The sequence below is a fragment of the Carassius auratus genome, unplaced genomic scaffold (assembly GCF_003368295.1).
Source record: "Carassius auratus strain Wakin unplaced genomic scaffold, ASM336829v1 scaf_tig00216332, whole genome shotgun sequence".
In the NCBI taxonomy this organism is placed as follows: Eukaryota; Metazoa; Chordata; class Actinopteri; order Cypriniformes; family Cyprinidae; genus Carassius; species Carassius auratus.
In genome coordinates this window covers 447,980-465,283 of record NW_020528515.1, presented here as the reverse complement: position 1 = coordinate 465,283, position 17,304 = coordinate 447,980, and the positions used below count along the sequence as shown (strand labels likewise).

General features: G+C 38.9%; 1 protein-coding gene across 4 annotated transcripts in view; it reads left to right on the top strand.

Moving 5' to 3' along the window:
* LOC113097564 (ubiquitin carboxyl-terminal hydrolase 34-like) overlaps positions 1 to 17,304 on the top strand; it is a 43,054-nt gene that overhangs the window by 20,550 nt on the left and 5,200 nt on the right. For 2 of the 4 annotated variants that reach the window (XM_026262800.1, XM_026262801.1), the window contains exons 30-68: positions 153 to 275; positions 360 to 443; positions 600 to 686; positions 804 to 1,004; positions 1,087 to 1,169; positions 1,266 to 1,306; positions 1,405 to 1,529; positions 1,764 to 1,916; positions 2,928 to 3,088; positions 3,303 to 3,622; positions 4,564 to 4,727; positions 5,111 to 5,176; positions 5,259 to 5,405; positions 5,494 to 5,550; positions 5,639 to 5,716; positions 6,634 to 6,728; positions 6,814 to 6,986; positions 7,079 to 7,229; positions 7,319 to 7,397; positions 7,485 to 7,538; positions 8,195 to 8,284; positions 8,366 to 8,430; positions 8,633 to 8,708; positions 8,809 to 8,856; positions 8,972 to 9,037; positions 9,318 to 9,398; positions 9,538 to 9,623; positions 9,748 to 9,916; positions 10,219 to 10,293; positions 10,379 to 10,530; positions 10,686 to 10,839; positions 11,240 to 11,284; positions 11,359 to 11,463; positions 11,552 to 11,699; positions 12,853 to 13,157; positions 13,235 to 13,564; positions 15,652 to 15,809; positions 15,880 to 15,958; positions 16,039 to 16,165. In XM_026262800.1, coding sequence (XP_026118585.1) covers positions 153 to 275; positions 360 to 443; positions 600 to 686; positions 804 to 1,004; positions 1,087 to 1,169; positions 1,266 to 1,306; positions 1,405 to 1,529; positions 1,764 to 1,916; positions 2,928 to 3,088; positions 3,303 to 3,622; positions 4,564 to 4,727; positions 5,111 to 5,176; positions 5,259 to 5,405; positions 5,494 to 5,550; positions 5,639 to 5,716; positions 6,634 to 6,728; positions 6,814 to 6,986; positions 7,079 to 7,229; positions 7,319 to 7,397; positions 7,485 to 7,538; positions 8,195 to 8,284; positions 8,366 to 8,430; positions 8,633 to 8,708; positions 8,809 to 8,856; positions 8,972 to 9,037; positions 9,318 to 9,398; positions 9,538 to 9,623; positions 9,748 to 9,916; positions 10,219 to 10,293; positions 10,379 to 10,530; positions 10,686 to 10,839; positions 11,240 to 11,284; positions 11,359 to 11,463; positions 11,552 to 11,699; positions 12,853 to 13,157; positions 13,235 to 13,564; positions 15,652 to 15,809; positions 15,880 to 15,958; positions 16,039 to 16,165 — 4,801 coding nt within the window. The remainder of the gene's footprint in view (positions 1 to 152; positions 276 to 359; positions 444 to 599; positions 687 to 803; positions 1,005 to 1,086; positions 1,170 to 1,265; positions 1,307 to 1,404; positions 1,530 to 1,763; positions 1,917 to 2,927; positions 3,089 to 3,302; positions 3,623 to 4,563; positions 4,728 to 5,110; positions 5,177 to 5,258; positions 5,406 to 5,493; positions 5,551 to 5,638; positions 5,717 to 6,633; positions 6,729 to 6,813; positions 6,987 to 7,078; positions 7,230 to 7,318; positions 7,398 to 7,484; positions 7,539 to 8,194; positions 8,285 to 8,365; positions 8,431 to 8,632; positions 8,709 to 8,808; positions 8,857 to 8,971; positions 9,038 to 9,317; positions 9,399 to 9,537; positions 9,624 to 9,747; positions 9,917 to 10,218; positions 10,294 to 10,378; positions 10,531 to 10,685; positions 10,840 to 11,239; positions 11,285 to 11,358; positions 11,464 to 11,551; positions 11,700 to 12,852; positions 13,158 to 13,234; positions 13,565 to 15,651; positions 15,810 to 15,879; positions 15,959 to 16,038; positions 16,166 to 17,304) is intronic. The other 2 variants (XM_026262802.1, XM_026262803.1) reach the window with 1 other exon arrangement.

The window sequence follows — 17,304 nt, the reverse complement described above, 5'->3', positions numbered from 1 at the left end:
CAAATTCAACAATTTCTGCTTCACTTTTATGTCAGTGTACCAGGCATTTACTATTAAATCTCCTACTAATTTCTGAGTGAAAATTGCTTCTACATATGTTTTTGTTCATTGCGCTGTGCATGAAGTTTGATTTGTGTTCCCCGTGGCGTTAGGGATCTGACGGTTTGTGCTGGAAGGATCTGCTGAGGATCAAGAGCCCTCATAAGCTGCTCTACGCTTTAGAAATCATAGAGGCCCTCGGCAAACCCAACCGCAGGATTCACCGCGAGTCTACGGTACACGTCCAGAATCACACTCACACATGCAGATCTGCAGATGTCTGGTCTCCTGAAACACGTGTGTGTGTGTGTGTGTTTCAGGGCAGTTACAGTGATCTGTATCCAGACTCTGACGACTCCAGTGAGGAACAGATCGAGAACAGCAAGAACACCTGGAGCTGTAAGGTACAAACTCCTTCTCTTCCACTTCCACTGGAAATCAGCTATTGTGTGTTCACATACGAACTAGGGAACTATACTCATTTGAACACCACACTTATGGGCTTTGGTAAAACTCTTATGCAGTTTGTTTGTTTGTTTCCACCTGTGTCTCTCCTGTAGTTTGTGTCGTCTGGGGGTCTTCAGCTTCTGCTGGACATTTTTAACTCTGCCATTTTAGAGCCGAAAGAACAAGAGTCCTGGACTGTGGTGAGTGTCATATAACCGTTATTTCTTCTTCCCTCTTGACGTTGAGGTGAGTTAGGTCCAGGACATGCTCTTTCCCGCTGCGGTGGACATCATGTTTCTTCTCTTCTCTCGGTCTAGTGGCTGCTGGACTGTCTCGCGTGTCTGCTCAAGCTCGTTTGTCAGTTCGCGGTGGATCCGGCCGATCTGGACCTGGCCTATCATGACGTTTTCGCCTGGTCTGGTCTCACAGACTCACAGAGGAAGAGGGCGTGGCCGGGGAAGTCCCGCAAAACCGCCGGGGATCATGGGAAGGGCCTGCATATACCTCGTCTCACAGAGGTGTGAAACTGCGTCTAAATGTTTTTTTTTAGGTCTTTGTATACTTGCTTTTTCTAAATGTTGTGATTGTCTTCTCCGTCAGGTTTTTTTAAGTCTTGTGCAAGGCACCAATCTCATCCAGCGGCTCATCAACGTGGCCTACACCTACGACAATCTGGCGCACAGGTGAATAACACGGGCAAACACAAGATCCTCACCTCATCTGTAGCTTTATTTACTTGCAATGTTTTATAACCCTTCTGTCTTGTGATTATCCTGCAGGGTTTTGAAGGCCCAATCAGATCACAGATCCAGACACGAGGGTAAGCACAACATTGGTTCTATATCTGTGCATGTTTCTGCTTCTCTGTCATTATTGGTGGTGTTTCATCAATATTTATTATTGTTAATGTCCATGCAGTGACTCATTACTCCATGTGGCTGCTGGTGAGCTGGGCTCACTGCTGTTCTCTGGTGAAGTCCAGTCTGGCTGATAGTGAACATCTGCACGACTGGCTCAAGAAGCTCACGCTGCTCATCCCCGAGGTACACCAATGAATGTCAGGATTTTACCCTTCTCTGAAATTAATTCTATTGATCAAGGACACTAATTAAGGTCACGTAGTAGGGCTGTCAAAAATGGCTATTTTTTGTAAAATTTTCACATTTGGTTGCATTAAGTTTGGCTTGGTATTGACCATTGACTTGGTTCTGCTGCTGGAGCTGCAGGAATGCTGTTTGGGATTGTATTTTCATCCTGTGGTTGACCTGTATCTGCAGACGGCGGTGCGTCAGGAGGCGTGCAGTGGTCTGTATAAGCTGTCTCTGTCAGGTCTGGAGGGAGGAGAATCCATCAACAGATCCTTCCTGCTGCTCGCTGCGTCCACACTGCTCAAGTTCCTGCCAGACGCACAAGCACTGAAACCCCCGAGAGTGAGTACAAACACTGACTATATCTATGTGCCAGTCTTATTTTAGTGTTTTTTTGTACCGTATATTCCGGACTTCTCAAAATTAATTTTTTATGAACCGAGAGAAGACATTACTGTCTCCAGACGCCAGAGGGCGCTCTATGCTGCTCAGTGCTCCTGTAGTCTACACTGAAGACATAGTGCGCCCTCTTGCGGTTTTAGACGGTAATGTTTTCTCTTGGTTCTTGGTTCTAAATAAATGCGACTTATAGTCCAGTGCGACTTGTGTTTTTTTCCTCGTCTTGACTTATATTTGGACTGAAGCGACTTACACTTAGGTGCGACTTATAGTCCGAAAAATACGTTATATATGTGTATAAAAATTTATTTTATTGTATATTTTTGTCCTTCATTTTAATTTTTGTTAAATTTTTGGTAATTATATAATGCTTTGTCTGTGTTTTCTCTTCTAAATAGTCATAAAAAATTTAATTAAAATTTTGTATTTGAATTATTTTATTTCATTTTTGTAAATTGCATTTTATTGTTTTAAATTATTACAGAGTTGATTTGAGTTGCGTAAGCATTTATACGTTTTATCACTTTTGTTTGTGTTGCAAATTTTGTTTATAAATTAAAATTAAATTAAATAATATAAATTATATTACATTACGGCTCGGTTTCACAGATTGGGCTTAGTTTAAATCAGGATTAGGCTTTAGTTAAATTAAGATATTTAGGCATCTTTAATAAAAATGCTTCTTGAGACAGAACAAAGGCACTGACATATTTTAAGATATTTTCAGTGGATTCAGCTCAAACATGCATTTTAGTATTGGACTATCCTTAAGCTGGTCTGTGAATCCAGGGTTATATTTCTTTTATATCACTGAACACAGATTTCTTTTTTATAGATTTAGTTGGGGATTACAACTCTTAAGTGCTTGCTCAGTGTTATTTAACCATTTCTTTTTTTGGGTGTGCAATTCCTTTAAATGAGACTGTGTGTGTGTGTGTGGTTTCGCCGCTGCAGCTGGAGGACTTTGAGGAGGAGGCCATGTTTCACACCGGCTGTAAGGAGTATTTCTGGCTGCTGTGTAAACTCATCGACAACATCCATGTGAAAGACACCAGTCAGACCACCCTGCTGGACCTGGACGCCCTGGCGCGACACCTGGCCGACTGCATCCGCAGGTCAAACACACTCCTTCTGCTAGGGTTACTGCAGCACTTTCCTTCTGAAACGTGTTACTCACTCCTCCAGAGCACACACAAACTGTATTAGTTAGACATTTTAATGGAAAATCACTGGGAACATCATGCTACTAGAAAGTAAATGCATCATTTATCTTTGTAACTACTGTGAAGCCATTGAGCTTTGAGCACGCTGTTGTTTTTCCACTTGCAGTCGTGAGATTTTGGACCAGCAGGACGGGGCGATCGAGGACGACGGTCTGACGGGTCTCCTGCGTCTCGCCACCAGCGTCCTGAAGCACAAGCCTCCCTTTAAGTTTTCTCGAGAGGGTCAGGAGTTCCTCAGGGACACGTATGATCTGCTGTTCCTCCTGCCCAGCCTGAAGGACCGCCAGCAGCCCAAATGCAAGAGTCCCGCGGCCCGCGCCGCAGCCTACGACCTGCTGGTGGAGGTGGTCAAGGGTTCGGTGGAGAACTACAGACTGCTGCACAACTGGGTCATGTCCCAGCACATGCAGGGTGAGCGCCACAACCGTGAGTGTGCTGCAGTGGCTTCCTGTCCCATCTCTGACTTCTGCGGCTTAGGCTGATTAGATTTATGTTAACACTTAATACAATACACTTCCTTATTTAACTTATTTGGTTAAGTACATTAGCTAACATGAACTAACAAGGAAAAATACTTCTAAAGCAGTGATCCTCAAATCCAGGTTCCTGCAGAGTTTAGCTCTAGCCCTAATCAAACACACCTGAGTTTGCTAATCAGTGTCTTCAGGATGCTAGGTGTGTTTGAGTAGGGTTGGAGCTAAACTCTGCAGGAAAAGTGGATCTCGCGAGCCAGATTTGAGGATCACTGGTCTAAAGCATTATTACTCAGTTAATTTTAATTTCAACATTTACTAATGCATTAAAAAAAAAAAAAACTACTGAACTAAGAAGAAACAGGTGTTTTTTTTATTAACTAACATAAGCAAAGATTCATAAATCGTGTAAAAGATGTATTGCTCATAGTTAATGCATCAACTATTGTTGTGTTGTTGTTGTTTTTTTTAGATGTAGATGATTTTAGAAACTAAATCATCTTAATTATTAAAGGTTGTCCTCATAAATTGATTTAAGGAAGACTCACTATGCTTTTAAATCTCACATGTATTAAAAAGCACACAAAGTTGACTTATAATTTTTTTTATCAGTTTATTGTGTTTATTGCTATTTTATCTTATTATTATTATTATTTTTTTACTAATTTTAGTAATTCAATTTAAACTCATTTTATGTTCAAAATTTGTAATTTACATTACTTAAATATTATATTATATATATATATAATTTTATTTTTGTATTTTCTTTTCAACTAAAGCCATTTTAATAGTTTGAGTTCTTTTAACAATAGCAACACAGAAAAGTCAATTCTCATGTATGTGCACGAGTGCCCTGGTTTGATCTTTAGTGTTTGTTTGTTTGTTTGTTTTTAGCGTCTCATGCTCCGTATAAGTGGGATTACTGGCCCCATGATGATGTCAGAGCCGAGTGCCGTTTCGTGGGCTTGACTAACCTGGGCGCCACGTGTTACCTGGCCTCCACCATCCAGCAGCTCTACATGATCCCCGAGGCCAGACAGGCCGTCTTTACCTCTAAAGTGAGTTTACAAAACTGACGCTCAGACCTCTTCTCTGTTTGAATATAGATTTTAAAATTGTATTTATTCCTGTGATCGAAGCTGAATTTCCAGCATCAATACTCCAGTCTTCAGTGTCACGTGATCCTTCAGAAATCATTTGTAATATGCTGATTTCCTGCTCAGAAAACATTTCTGGTTATCAGTTGAAAAAATACATCCTCGCTGATTAAATGCATAAATGCAAAGGGCTACTACTACAATATCATAAATGCACAGGCCATGCATTACCATCATTTTACCACAGTTGAAATAATTGAAATGTGCATTGGATGCAACACACTGGATGTTGTTGGATTTTTGTATTCTAGTAATATTTGTATATGTCTGTGCTTTATATACAGTATTCAGAGGACATCAAGCATAAGACCACGTTGCTGGAGCTGCAGAAGATGTTCACTTATCTAATGGTATGTTACTTTATCAAATCATGTGATGCCCTCTCGTGACTGCAGATGTGATGTGAATCTGTTCTCCGGTGTGCATGTGCAGGAGAGCGAGAGGAAGGCGTACAACCCTCGTCCCTTCTGTAAGACCTACACGATGGACAAACAGCCTCTGAACACAGGAGAGCAGAAAGACATGACCGAGTTCTTCACAGACCTCATCACCAAGATAGAGGAGATGTCCCAGGGCCTGGTACGACAGCCGTCTCTGTGTTTATAAACAGCTTTGAGCGTGCTTCGTGAAATAGTCCTGGATGTGTAATGCTGCGTTGTCGTTTCAGAAAAACACTGTCAAAACGCTGTTTGGAGGCGTCATCACCAACAATGTGGTTTCACTGGTAAGACCGAGCTGTGTGAACCTGCAGCTCTTGTGTGTACGGTAATGTCTTTCCCTGAGTGAGCGTTTGATTGGATATCTGTGTGTAGGACTGTGATCACGTGAGTCAGACGGCGGAGGAGTTTTACACCGTCAGATGTCAGGTGGCTGATATGAAGAACATCTACGTGAGTGTTTCTCTTTCACACACAAACTCATCAGAAGGAAACGTAATGCTCTGTGTACAGGTCACAGAAAGGATGAACTACTAAACACAGGCTTTTCAATGGCTGATTTTTTAGATGCTATTGTGTATTTTAAAGTACCAATAGCTATTTGTAATTATTAATGCTAAAGCACTATCAGTTTAAGCTTGCCGCAGGCTTATTTGAATTGTTTACGGAGTAACTTCTAGTGCCATTGCTCTGTTTTTATGTGAGTTGATAAGTCTTGCATTGTTATTGGAAAAAATAACAATCAACATGTTTTGGGTGGGTCAGTGGAAAATGGCTAGTGCTAGCCTTGACTGTAAATAATGCACACAATATTTACTGTTTTTTTTTTTTTATCTGCACGTATTTTGTCTGCAAAAAAAAACTTTTTCTCATGACTGAGCTTGAAGAGGCCAAAATAAGTATAAGACACAAAGAAATACTGCGCAAGACCATTTATGTCTGTACCTTGTTGACAAACAGAAGAGTTATATTGCTCTCATACTGTGAGATTATATTATAGAGGTTAAATGAGATTAAACCATTATATAAAAGGCCTTAATTGTGTAAAAAAAAAAAAAAATTGTATTTTTTTCCCCCTATGTATTCCAAATACTGTTTACTGAATATATATTGTGAACTGTAATTTATTCCTGTGATCAAAGCTGAATTTTCAGCATCATTACTGCAGTCTTCAGTGTCACGTGATCCTTCAGAAATCACTCTTATATACTGATTAAGTAATGTGACAGGGTTATCATGTTGGTTATATCAGTAATAAGTCAAGGAGATGAACAGAGCATTTCAAGAGTTATAGAAACCACCACTGTCTCACCGCATCGAGCCCTAAAACTACTGTAGAGTCATCATCCGTGTCTGTCTCTGTGCTGCAGGAGTCTCTGGACGAGGTGACCATTAAGGACACTCTGGAGGGTGATAATATGTACACCTGCTCTCAGTGTGGGAAGAAGGTCCGCGCTGAAAAACGGTACAGTTTGCTCTCTTCCTCCTCTCTGAGAGCTGGAATCTCTCTGTGCAGTGTTTTCTGACAGCTGTCTGTGTGTGTCTCTCAGAGCTTGTTTTAAGAAGCTCCCGCGGATCTTGAGCTTTAACACAATGCGCTACACGTTCAACATGGTGACCATGATGAAGGAAAAAGTGAACACGCACTTTTCTTTCCCGCTGCGGCTCGACATGACGCCGTACACCGAGGACTTCCTCATGGCCAAAGGAGACCGGAAGGAAGGTAGAGTGGATTATTCTTCTGTCTTGCTGCTGAAACACTGTTTTTATATCACATTTGTCTCCTCCAGTCAGCTAACGTGATCTCATGTGCAGGTTTCCTTGATGACAGTGATGCCAAAGTGGCGGAGAGTTACGAGTATGACCTCATCGGTGTGACGGTGCACACGGGCACGGCGGACGGCGGCCATTATTACAGCTTCATCCGGGACATCGTCAACCCTCACGCTTACCGCAATAACAGATGGTGAGCGTCCACACTGAGCCGTTTCAGCCCAAAGTCTGCAAGTGATCGCTGATCGTATGTGTTTGTGATGATGTCATTTCCTGGTGCAGGTATCTGTTTAACGATGCAGAGGTGAAGTCGTTTGATTCGGCCCAGCTGGCCTCGGAGTGTTTTGGTGGAGAGATGACAGTAGGTCCTTCTATAAGCGTTTAGGATAAACTCATATAAATACATAAATGTTGGTTTTAATTCAAAAATGCTCTCGTCTCATTCTAGACAAAAACATATGACTCTGTCACAGACAAGTTCATGGATTTCTCCTTTGAGAAGGTTGGTTTTGTGATTAATATTTATTCTAGAACAACAGAACAATAATCTAAATATAACTTTTTGAATTTATTATTATAATCATTTTATTTTACGTATGAATTGTAATTATTATAGTAAAAGTAATGCACTCTTTGTACATTAATATTTTATTTAACCTGTTAACTGCCACTTAATTTTTGAACATAGACTTGAAAGTGCATGAATTTTTATAATTCATGACTGAAAATATTTTGCAACATGATTTTAATGCAATGTTTGAATTTAAACTGGGTTTCAAAGGATGTATTTTGAGATTTTAAGTGTTCAAGCGATATATAATTTCTGATGATTTCTAAAGTGTGAAAGAGAAAAAGGCAACAAAGAAGACTCATATTATGTAGGTTTTTGAGGTGCACTCTTGCCATAAATTAATCTGTTAATTTTCCTACATCATTTTTAACAAATCAGATTGGTAAAATATCTATTTTAGGAGTCTTAGACCTTTCCAACTATACTTAGTTTGTCATGATTAGATTAGGATTTATTTGTAATATAGTGAAGTACAGGTTATTTAGGTATTTAAATATTTAATATTATAGTAATTATTATTATTATTATTATTTAAATAAGTCTTGGTTGAGCTTTTGCAATCCTCAGAAATGCTTTGCCTTCTTCAGACCCACAGTGCCTACATGCTGTTTTACAAGAGAGTGGAGGAGGAGAATGAGAAGGACTTGACCTTTGACATCTCTCCTGACCTTCTGGAGGTACAGCCCTCACCCGTCAGTCTTCACTGCACACACCTGACCGTTTCACTGACCGCTCATCTCTCTCTGTCTCTCTCACAGTGGATCTGGCACGACAACATGCAGTTTCTCCAGGACAAGAACATCTTTGAACACACATACTTCGGGTAAGAGAGCGCTCACAAAACTATGTCTTTGATAACTCTTGAATTATTATTATTTTTTTATGCATGGTGATATACATTCTGCTATTGTGTTCTCATCTTTACTTGTAGTTTATTTTTTCAATGTAGAAACCATTTGATTTCTAAATGTATGTAAATGCTCTGTGCTCTCGTTCTCTTCTGTTCTTGTGTTATTTCTCTGTAGTTTTATGTGGCAGCTGTGCAGCAGTATTCCCAGCACTTTACCCGATCCTAAATCCGTGTCGCTCATGACGGCAAAAGTGAGTCTAACTGATGAAGTGGCATCATTTAGATGAATCATTTAGAGTTTCTGTCCACGAGGTGCATGAATCGAGATGTTTTCCTCTCTTTCTCTCACAGCTCAGCACATCGTTTGTTCTGGAGACATTCATCCACTCCAAAGAAAAGGTATTTTATTTTAAAATACCTAAAATAAAATAAAAAGGTATAGAGGCATTTTCAGCAGTGTTTCAGTAATTGTTTGTTATTGCAATTAAACATTTAATTCTTTTTTTCCTCTCAGCCCACAATGCTGCAGTGGATTGAACTCTTGACCAAACAGTTTAACAATAGCCAAGCTGCCTGCGAGGTAACACACACACACACACACACACACACACACACACAGTGGTGTCCATGTTTTATGGGAACATTCCACAGACATAGCGGTTTTTATATACTGTAAAAACCTAATCCTACCCCTCACAAAAAACTGTCTGCATTTTTATATTAGGTTTCCTTCATGGGGACCAAAAAAAAAAGAAGACACATTACGCAGCTTGTTTCCCGTGCTTCTGTAAAATCACTTTAGAGCCAAATAAACGGAGAGAGCTGATGAGATCACTGTGTCTGTGTTTTTGTGTGCGCAGTGGTTTTTGGATCAGATGGCAGATGATAACTGGTGGCCAATGCAGATTCTCATCAAGTGTCCCAATCAGATTGTACGTCAGGTGAGTGTCACATAAACACCTTTATTGAAAGCTTTCTCCTAAATGAAGATTATTATTATTAACAGAAACCCACACCCTTCCCTTATAAGAAAACATTTGCATTTACAAAACTAGTTAATGTGCTGCTGTGATGTTGCAGATGTTTCAGCGGTTGTGTATTCACGTGATCCAGCGGCTCAGACCGGTCCACGCTCACCTGTACCTGCAGCCGGGCATGGAGGACGGGTGTGTGACGTCTTCCTCTGATGCCAGATAACCATCCTGTCCTCAATCTCCAAACACACATGCTGTGATCCTGTGAAATCCTTCTGGGGACGTTCTCATTTGTGTTGTTCTGCTCTGTCTGCAGATCTGATGACATGGACGGGCCAGTGGAAGACATCGGCAGCCGCTCCTGCGTGACGCGGTTCGTCAAAACACTGCTGTCAATCATGGAGCACGGAGTGAAGCCGCACAGCAAACATCTGACCGAATACTTTGCCTTTCTATACGAGTTTGCCAAAATGGGAGAAGAGGAGGTAACGGCTGTTTAAGCATTTATTTATTTACTTATTTCTATTTATTTTTTTACTTTTTAAAAATGTAATTGTATTTATTTTACCTACTTATTTAACGTATGTATTTATTTAATTTAAGTGTGCATGCATTTTATTTATTTACTTATTTAACTTAGTTATTTAAAAAAAAATATTAAAAAAAAAATATATATTAAAAATAAATAATTTATAAAAATTAGTAAGATTAATTAAAATTTAAATAGTATACATTTATAAAAATAATTTCTTCTTTTTAATAAAATTATATTTTTTTGTCTCCACAGAGTCAGTTCCTCTTATCTTTGCAAGCCATTTCTATAATGGTGCATTTCTACATAGGCACTAAAGGACCCGAAAATGTGAGTGGCGTCTCATCAAGTCTTGATCTTCTCTGATTCAGGCTTTCCCTGATCTCAGATCATAACGTCCATCTCTCTGTCTCAGCCTCAGGTGGAGGTGTTATCTGAGGAGGAGGAGGGTGAGGAGGATGAAGAGGAGGACATCCTGTCACTGGCGGAGGAGAAGTACCGTCCGGCCGCTCTGGAGAAGATGATCGCTCTCATAGCTCTGCTGGTGGAGCAGTCCAGATCTGAGAGGTACAAAGCATATCATATTTCACTCCTAACAGATCATAGTTCACCTTCAAATTCTTTCAAAGAAAATGAAACCTATTTTAGGGCTGTTAAAGACACCGGACAGAGTTTTTACTGTAATAGAGGCGTAATCTCTGACCATTCGTCTCTGTCTGTAGACACTTGACTCTGTCTCAGAGTGACATGGCCGCGCTGACCGGAGGAAAAGGTTTCCCCTTCCTGTTCCAACACATCAGAGACAGCATCAACATCAGACAGACCTGCAACCTCATATTCAGCCTCTGCAGATACAACAACCGCCTGGCTGAACACGTACGATACACACACTTCTAGTGTTTCTAGATGAAGCTCATTATAACGCTTCCTCCAGTCTTCAGGGTCACATGATCCTTCAGAAGTCATGCTGATTTGCTGCATTAAGAAATATATAGATTTTACTATTATCAACGTATGCTCCTTCATATTTTAAGTAGTTGTTGATTTAATAGGAAGCATTTTTTGAAATGGGAATCTTTTGTAACATTATAAATGTCTTTACTGTCACTTTCAATCAATTTGATGCACGTGCTCAACATTACAAAACAATTTTTTTAACAGCAGTGTATCTTATTTCTTGGAAAAGTCTTTGTGCTCAGATTATATCTAAGCATGCAAGCAGTTATATCAAACGACAGCATAAGATCTGATGGTTTGTGTTCTTCTGCTGGTGTAGATCGTGTCGATGCTGTTCACCTCCATCGCTAAACTGACTCCAGAGGTAAGTCCAGCTCTCGCTGCTATTCTTCTTTTATTCTTACACACACTAACTAACATTTTGCGTGTGTCTGACAGGCGGCGAATCCGTTCTTCAAGCTGCTGACGATGCTGATGGAGTTTGCTGCCGGTCCTCCAGGAATGCCCTCGTTTGCGTCCTACATCCTGCAGAGGATCTGGGAGGTACATCTGTGCACACACAGTCCATCTCTCTTCTGCTTACTCTCCTCTCCACTGAAACACTGCTTTACCACCTGCCTCTGTCTGTCAGGTGATCGAGTATAACCCGTCTCAGTGTTTGGACTGGTTGGCCGTCCAGACGCCGCGTAATAAGCTGGCTCACAGCTGGGTCCTGCAGAACATGGAGAACTGGGTGGAGAGGTTTCTGCTGGCGCACAACTACCCACGAGTCCGAACATGTAAGAACACACAATCTACACACACACACACACACACACACACACACTAAATATATATATATATATATATATATATATATATAAAATGAAAAGTTTGGGGTCAGTAAGTACAAATTTATTTGAATTGTAAATAATAAATAATGTATTTTTAATAGTAAAAATGCATGTAAAAAAATTAAAACTATACTTCGGTTCAGCAAGGATGCATTAAATTGATTAAAAGTGACAGTACAGTCATTTATAACATTACAAAAGATTAGTTCAAATAAGTGCTGTTCTATTTGTATTTAATATTAATGAAAGAATCCTGAGTATCCACATTTCTGCAAAAATATGAAGCAGCACAGATGTTTTCAACGTTGATAATAATCAGGATTGTGTCAATAATAATAATAATCAATGTGTCTTGAGCTGCAGATCAGCATATTAGAGTGATTTCTGAAGGATCATGTGACACTGAAGACTGGAGGAATGATGCTGAAAATTACATTTTAAAATTCATTACAGTAGAAAATACTGAATAGTAATATTTCACAGTATTTTTACTATATTATTGATCAAAAAGCCTTGGCGAGCTAATAAGACTTATATTATAGTTTTTCATTATATTTTAATTTTCTGTTTTCATTTCTTAGTTTCAAACTTTTTTGTAATTTTATTGTTGGCATTTGTATTTATTTTCTTAAAAAATATGACTGTATAGTTTTTATGCTTGTTTTAGTTATTTTAATACTTCAACTAAAGCTTAACAAAAATGAGAACTGTTGCCTTGCTGTGTAATAAAACAGTAATTTTATTTATTATAGTATGAATTTAATTTATTTTTTATTTTATTATATTCATTATAAGTTTTTAGATTTTATAACTAACAAAAATGTTTTTTTTGTTTTTTTTTCAGGTTTAGTTAATGATGATAACTCTTCCCCAGACTTGCAGTAGTAGAATAGTAGTGTATATATGAATTCACATTATAAGACCTTTAAGAACTACAAACATGCTTCAAAATATCTGAATATTCCTTAAAAAAACATTTAATGCATCCCCACAAACATCTACAAATAGATAGCAAGTCTTATTTTTATAGTAATATATCTTTGCTTGATAAAATGTCAGATTTGATGTTATTTTGTGACTCTCTCTCTCTCTCTCTCAGCGGCGGCGTATCTGCTGGTGTCTCTCATCCCGAGCAACTCGTTTCGTCAGATGTTCCGCTCCACGCGCTCCCTTCACATCCCCACGCGGGACCTCCCGCTGAGTCCCGACACCACCGTGGTTCTCCACCAGGTCTACAACCTGCTGCTGGGTCTGCTGGGACGGGCCAAGCTCTACGTGGACGTGCCGGTGCACGGGACCACCAAACTAGTGCAGTACTTCAGCTTCATGACCTACTGCCTCATCTCCAAAACCGAGAAGCTCATGTTCTCCAGCTACTTCATGGACCTCTGGAACCTCTTCCAGGTACTTCACGTGCAGATGAAAGCATTTCTAGGTGCTCATATGATGCATATTCATGCGTCTCTCTCTCGATCTCACAGCCTAAGTTATCAGAACCGGCCATCGCCACGAATCACAACAAGCAAGCGCTTCTGTCCTTCTGGTATAACGTCTGCGTGGACTGCAGTGAGAACGTGCGTCTCATCATCCAAAACCCTGTCGTCACTAAAAACATCGCCTTCAACTACATCCTGGCTGACCACGACGATCAGGAGGTGGTGCTGTTCAACCGCGGGATGCTGCCGGCGTACTACGCCATCCTGCGCATGTGCTGCGAGCAGTCGCCCGCCTTCACCCGCCAGCTGGCGTCCCACCAGAACATACAGTGGGCCTTCAAAAACCTCACGCCCCACGCCAGCCAGTACCCAGGGGTGAGCACAGCACCTACACTCCTTCACTACCAAAGTTATTACATGAAATATGTTTTTTCTTTTATTTATGGCATAGTTTATCAGTAACTTTGGCACCGTTCAAAAGTTTGGGGTTAGTAAGTTTTTGTTGTTGTTTAAGTTTTTGACAGTCTCTTCTGCTCAAGGCTGCATTCATTTGATCAAAAATACAGTTACAAAAAAATTTAATGTTGTAAAATGTTAAATAACTCTTTTCTGTTTTAATTTAATTTAAAACGTTATTTATTTCTGTGATGGGGTCCTTTATAGGGCTGGGCGATATGGAGCAAAAAATATATCTCGATATATTTTGCTATATCTCGATATACGATATATATCTCGATATCTTTACAGGAAAAATAACCCCCAAAAAACTACTGCAAAAACAAATATGGCAAATATTACATGTTAAGGGGCCTATGAAACATTTTATTTTTTTTCTTCACCATATGTTTTATTGTTACCTAATTCTGTGTTTTAGTGCAATTATTTAAATGCATAAAAACAACTTAATTAGTTAAAAACCATTCTTAAAATAGCCTTATGTGAAATGTTTTTTTCCCTTCAGAAATTCTGTGTATTTACATTTTTCTGATTATCAAATGAAGGCATAAAACATTCATTTAATTTATTTTTTAATTATTTAAAATTAAGCAAACTTTATTTTTTGGTAAACAAAGGGGATTTACTATTAAAAATAAAACATGGGATCAATGTTGTGTGATTATTCCTTATAAAATTATGTTCGTTTCATTTTAATAGTAGTAGTATTGGGCTATCTGTACAATAGTAATAGATTTCTGTCAAATACTTTTATTTTGACGGGTTTACCTTTACAGTTCTGTGTATGTGATACCACAGTCTATGATGTGATATGAGCTAGTCTTACTCAAATCAAACGGTCAGATGCTCATGAAGTGACTCTCAGTGCAGTTCTGGAGATGTTCCTCATGTGTTCACGTCTTTATTTAGAGAGAGGAAAGACAATGAAATCAGCGCGAGCGTTATGCGAGCTTCCGTGTTTAATGAATGAAGACGCGCTTCTGCTCCATTCGTTGACACAGACACGCAGAACATGCAGGATTCATATTTAAATAGACTTTTCCGGGTTAATATTTGCAGATATTAGTCCATTTCGCGATTTGATGTAAGTGCATGACCGACTTTTGATTAATTCATTTAAAATTTGACCAATTCCGTGACATTCCGCGTTAAACTGTAAATTCAAATTTTTATGACTGGATTCCGCGATTCCGTCCGCGTTTCATTGGGCCCTACAGTAGACATCTGCCTGCCGTTCGCCCAACGCCTTAAAACTGAAGTATCTCCATATAATGGAGCCAGTTGTCTTTTTTTTTTTGACTAGTTCTCTACACGCGAGGTGAGAGGGGACAAAAGCAAGGAGGCGGGGGGCGAGCGAGCGGGGGCGAGCACAGCACAGGGAAGGCAAACAAGCAAAGTGGCGGAATCAGAATATAAACAATATATCGATATATACGATATGTCAAAATCCATATCGTGTTTAAAAAATATCTCGATATATTTTAAATATCGAGATATCGCCCACCCCTAGTCCTTTAGAAATCTTTCTAGTATGCTGATTTGTTTTTTATTTTATTTTATTTTTTTTATAGAAAGCTGGAAAAAATGGCAAACTTTTTTAAACAAATATAAATGTATTTAGGTTCACTTTTAAATGATTTAATTTGTCTGTGGGGATTTTTTTTTTACACATTTGCTTTAAAATATTTCTACGTATTTTAAATAGTATAAATAATGTTTATAGCTATAAAAATTTAATCAAATCAGTGTTTAAATGCTCAAATCTTGTCCCAAATTTTTTTACAGGTTTGCAAATTATTTTAATCTAAAATAAAATAAAGCACTGCATATAATAATACTACGTTTAGTTTGACCTCCTAAAGTGTATAAACCACATTTTCCAATAGTTTACTGAACATGTCTGTCACTGTGTCTCTGTCTGAAGGAATATGAATGTTTTAAGCCTCAACTATTCAGTTTAATTCAGTTCACATCGATAACACGGTGTTGTTTGTCTTTCTCTGCAGGCGGTGGAGGAGTTGTTTAACCTGATGCAGTTGTTTGTGGCTCAGAGGTCTGATATGAGAGAGGAAGAGCTGGAGGATGTGAAGCAGTTTAAGAAGACCACCATCAGCTGTTACCTGCGCTGTCTGGACGGACGCTCCTGCTGGACCACTCTCATCAGGTACACACACACTTTATTAAGTATTTTACGAGACATTTTCATTCATACTAATCTCTGTGTGTACTCTCAGTGCCTTCCGTATACTGCTGGAGAACGATGAAGACAGACTGCTGGTGGTGTTCAACAGAGGACTCATCCTCATGACTGAGGTATTCACAGTCTCACTCTTTTCATTCGTCTTCATTTCTAATGGACTGCTGTATAGAATTAAACCTTTCTCTGTCTGCAGTCCTTCAACACCCTACACATGATGTACCATGAGGCCACTGCGTGTCACGTGACCGGTGATCTGGTGGAGCTGCTGTCTATTTTCCTGTCTGTTTTAAAGGCAACGCGGCCCTACTTACAGCGCAAAGGTAGTGCATAACCCATAATACACCACACACTTCACTGAAGTTTATGATTACCCATAATCCATATTAAACAAATAACTCCAGGGTTCTTCATTATTTATGGACCATAACATGCTATACAGAATCTCTCTTATCCATAATGCACTATTCACAATACAAAATTACTCATTTACCCTTAATACACCTACACTTGCAGTACAAGTACTCATTATGCATAATGCACCCTGCCATGCAATGCAAAAGTACTGTATTACCCATAATGCACCTGAATAATCAATAATAAAGTAACCCATAACCCAAAAGCCTGCAATGCAAAACTGCTTGTTACCCATAATGCACCTTAACATGCAGTACACAAGTACTCATTACCATTAAAGGAATAGTTCATGATTTACTCCTAGTTGTTTGAAATTTTCTTCCTTCAGACAAATCCAATAGGTGTTACATTAAAAAATTTCCTCTGTCTTCCAACAGTCCAAAAGAAGTCTAATAAAGCGCATCCATAAAAAAGCCTCACATGGCTCCAGGGGGTGAATAAAGAAAATCAATGCACTTTTGTAAGAAAATATCCATATAAAAAATTTTATGAACAGTAATCTCTAACTTCCGCTAACGGTCTTAACGCACAAGCCGTGTAAGTGTTTTTTTCCTGCACAACTACATTTAAATATCTGATGACTTAATACGTGCAATGCATCTTTATTCCTTTATTCATTGAAAACAATAGTTTTAAGAATATGGTTGAGATTGCGAATATGAGCCAGATGCTGAATGTACTGTGGAAGTGCGCTCTGACGATGACAGCAATGGTAAAATTATCTTTTCAAATTGAATCCTTCAAAGTTTCAAAAGGTAACAAAACATGCTTTATTTTATTCTTCTGTAATTGTTCTTAAAATATCAATAGAGTTAAAAGTCATTTAAGGGTTAACAAGCAAACAATGCAAAAGTATTCATTACCCATAATGCACAAAAAGCAATGCAAAAGGACTCATTATTTATAATGCACCATAAGAAACAATGCAAAAGTACTCATTACCCACAATGCACCTTAACAAGCATTGAAAAAAGTACTCATTACCCATAATGCACCTTAACAAGCACTGAAAAAGTACTTATTACACACAATGCACAAGAAGCAA